The 2,006-nt window shown below is 55.2% G+C and overlaps 1 protein-coding gene across 1 annotated transcript in view; it reads left to right on the top strand.

Moving 5' to 3' along the window:
- The window catches only part of Tnk1 (tyrosine kinase non receptor 1), an 8,361-nt gene that overhangs the window by 2,594 nt on the left and 3,761 nt on the right, over window positions 1-2,006 (top strand). Inside the window, exons 6-8 of the mRNA XM_021175838.2 lie at window positions 345-500; window positions 608-891; window positions 1,189-1,462. Of these exons, the coding sequence (XP_021031497.1) occupies window positions 345-500; window positions 608-891; window positions 1,189-1,462 (714 nt within the window). The remainder of the gene's footprint in view (window positions 1-344; window positions 501-607; window positions 892-1,188; window positions 1,463-2,006) is intronic.

Below are 2,006 nucleotides of genomic sequence, written 5' to 3'. Positions count from 1 at the left end.
GGAGCTGCTGGGTTCAGGCTGCTTTGGTGTTGTACATCGAGGGCTATGGACACTACCCAGTGGGCAGAGTGTGAGTGTCTAGGGGCTTCCCTCCTTTTTTGCTTCCCTCCTTTTTTCCTTTCTTTCTTTCTTTCTTTCTTTCTTTCTTTCTTTCTTTCTTTCTTTCTTTCTTTCTTTCTTTCTTTCTCTCTTCCCCCCCACCCCCCACCCCCGTTCCCAGTTTTCTACCCACAAGGGGTTTACTTACTCTAAGGTACCTATGCTCTCTTTATCCTTTATGCCCTCTGTTCTGGCCATGGGCAGTTACTCTGGGTGCTTCCTCCCCCCAAACCCCCCACCTCCAGATCCCAGTGGCGGTCAAGTCCCTCCGTGTGGGTCCGGAGGGTCCGATGGGCACAGAACTGGGCGACTTCCTGCGGGAAGTATCTGTCATGATGAAGCTAGAGCACCCACACGTGCTGCGCCTGCATGGCCTCGTACTGGGCCAGCCTCTACAGATGGTGAGTCTATAAGGACTCTGCTTTCCTCATAGCCCCAGGCTTGCTGTGCAGCAAGAAATACCAGTGGGGCCAGATTTTGGCTTACATGGCTTTCTCTGTTCCTGCAGGTAATGGAACTTGCGCCACTGGGCTCCCTGCATGCGCGCCTGACTGCCCCCGCACCGATGCCCCCACTGCCTGTGGCCCTGCTGTGCCTTTTTCTGCGTCAGTTGGCAGGAGCCATGGCCTACTTGGGGTCCTGTGGGTTAGTGCACCGGGATCTCGCCACCCGCAACCTGCTGCTGGCCTCACCTCGAATGATCAAGGTGGCGGATTTTGGACTGGTGCGGCCACTGGGCGGCGCCCGGGGACGCTACGTCATGGGCGGGCCCCGTCCTATCCCCTATGCCTGGTGAGGGGGCGTACTCTGATGGTCTGGTTTGAGGCAGGGCTGGGAAGTCTGGGTTGAACAGGGTTAGAGGGCCGCAGCCAGCACGGAACTAGAGGGGGCAGGGCGGTTGGGGTGTTGGGGGGAGGGAGTGGTTGTTACTCTTCTACAGGAGGCAGGAGAGAGGTGTCAGCAGGTCAAGAGGCACAGAAAGGATTTTTGAGGCTAAAGGAGGAGGGCAGGATGGAGGGAGTGGGTACACAGTGGAAGGAAGGTGAGCTGGGCATAGATCTAGCCTCTTTTAACTTCCATTTTCCTCAGGTGTGCTCCAGAGAGCCTACGCCAGGGAGCCTTCTCGTCTGCCTCTGATGTGTGGATGTTTGGCGTGACACTCTGGGAAATGTTTTCTGGAGGTGAGGAACCCTGGGCAGGTGTTCCACCATATCTCATCCTACAGCGACTGGAGAAGGACCGAGCCAGGCTGCCAAAGCCTCCCCTCTGTTCCAGGGCCCTCTACTCCCTCGCCTTGCGCTGCTGGGCCCCACACCCTGCAGATCGGCCTAGCTTTTCCAACCTGGAAGGGCTGCTTCAAGAGGTGAGAATCCCCAACTCTCCAGATACACATATAATATAGCCTTTCTTCCTTGTATTCTCTCACCCAGCGTTCCATGCAGAAGACAAACACGGCTTGGTGCCTGGGCTGGAATCTGGAACTCGGCTCAGAACCAGGTTCAGTCGCTTCCTGCAGGAAGTGCAGAACCTTGAGGCAGCAGCCAAGGGCTGCAAAGATGTAGCTGGAAGAGGTGGTGTTTGCTTCTGGGCCACAAAAAAAGGCACAGAAACGACAGTAGTGGGTTTTCACCGGTGCCTGACAAGAAAAGTGAAATAGATAAATAAAAGAAAGAAAAGAGCCAGGCGTGGTGGTGCACACCTTTAATCCCAGCACTTGGGAGGCAGAGGCAGGCGGATTTCTGAGTTCGAGGAGGCCAGTCTGGTCTACAGAGTGAGTTCCAGGACAGCCAGGGCTACACAGAGAAACCCTGTCTGTCTCAAAAAAATCACAAAAAAAGAAGGAAGGAAGGAAGGAAGGAGAGAGAGAGAGAGAGAGAGAGAGAGAGAGAGAGAGAGAGAGAGAGAGA

This window comes from Mus caroli, chromosome 11 (genome assembly GCF_900094665.2).
Source record: "Mus caroli chromosome 11, CAROLI_EIJ_v1.1, whole genome shotgun sequence".
NCBI lineage: Eukaryota > Metazoa > Chordata > Mammalia > Rodentia > Muridae > Mus > Mus caroli.
This window is presented reverse-complemented; position numbering and strand designations above follow the sequence as displayed.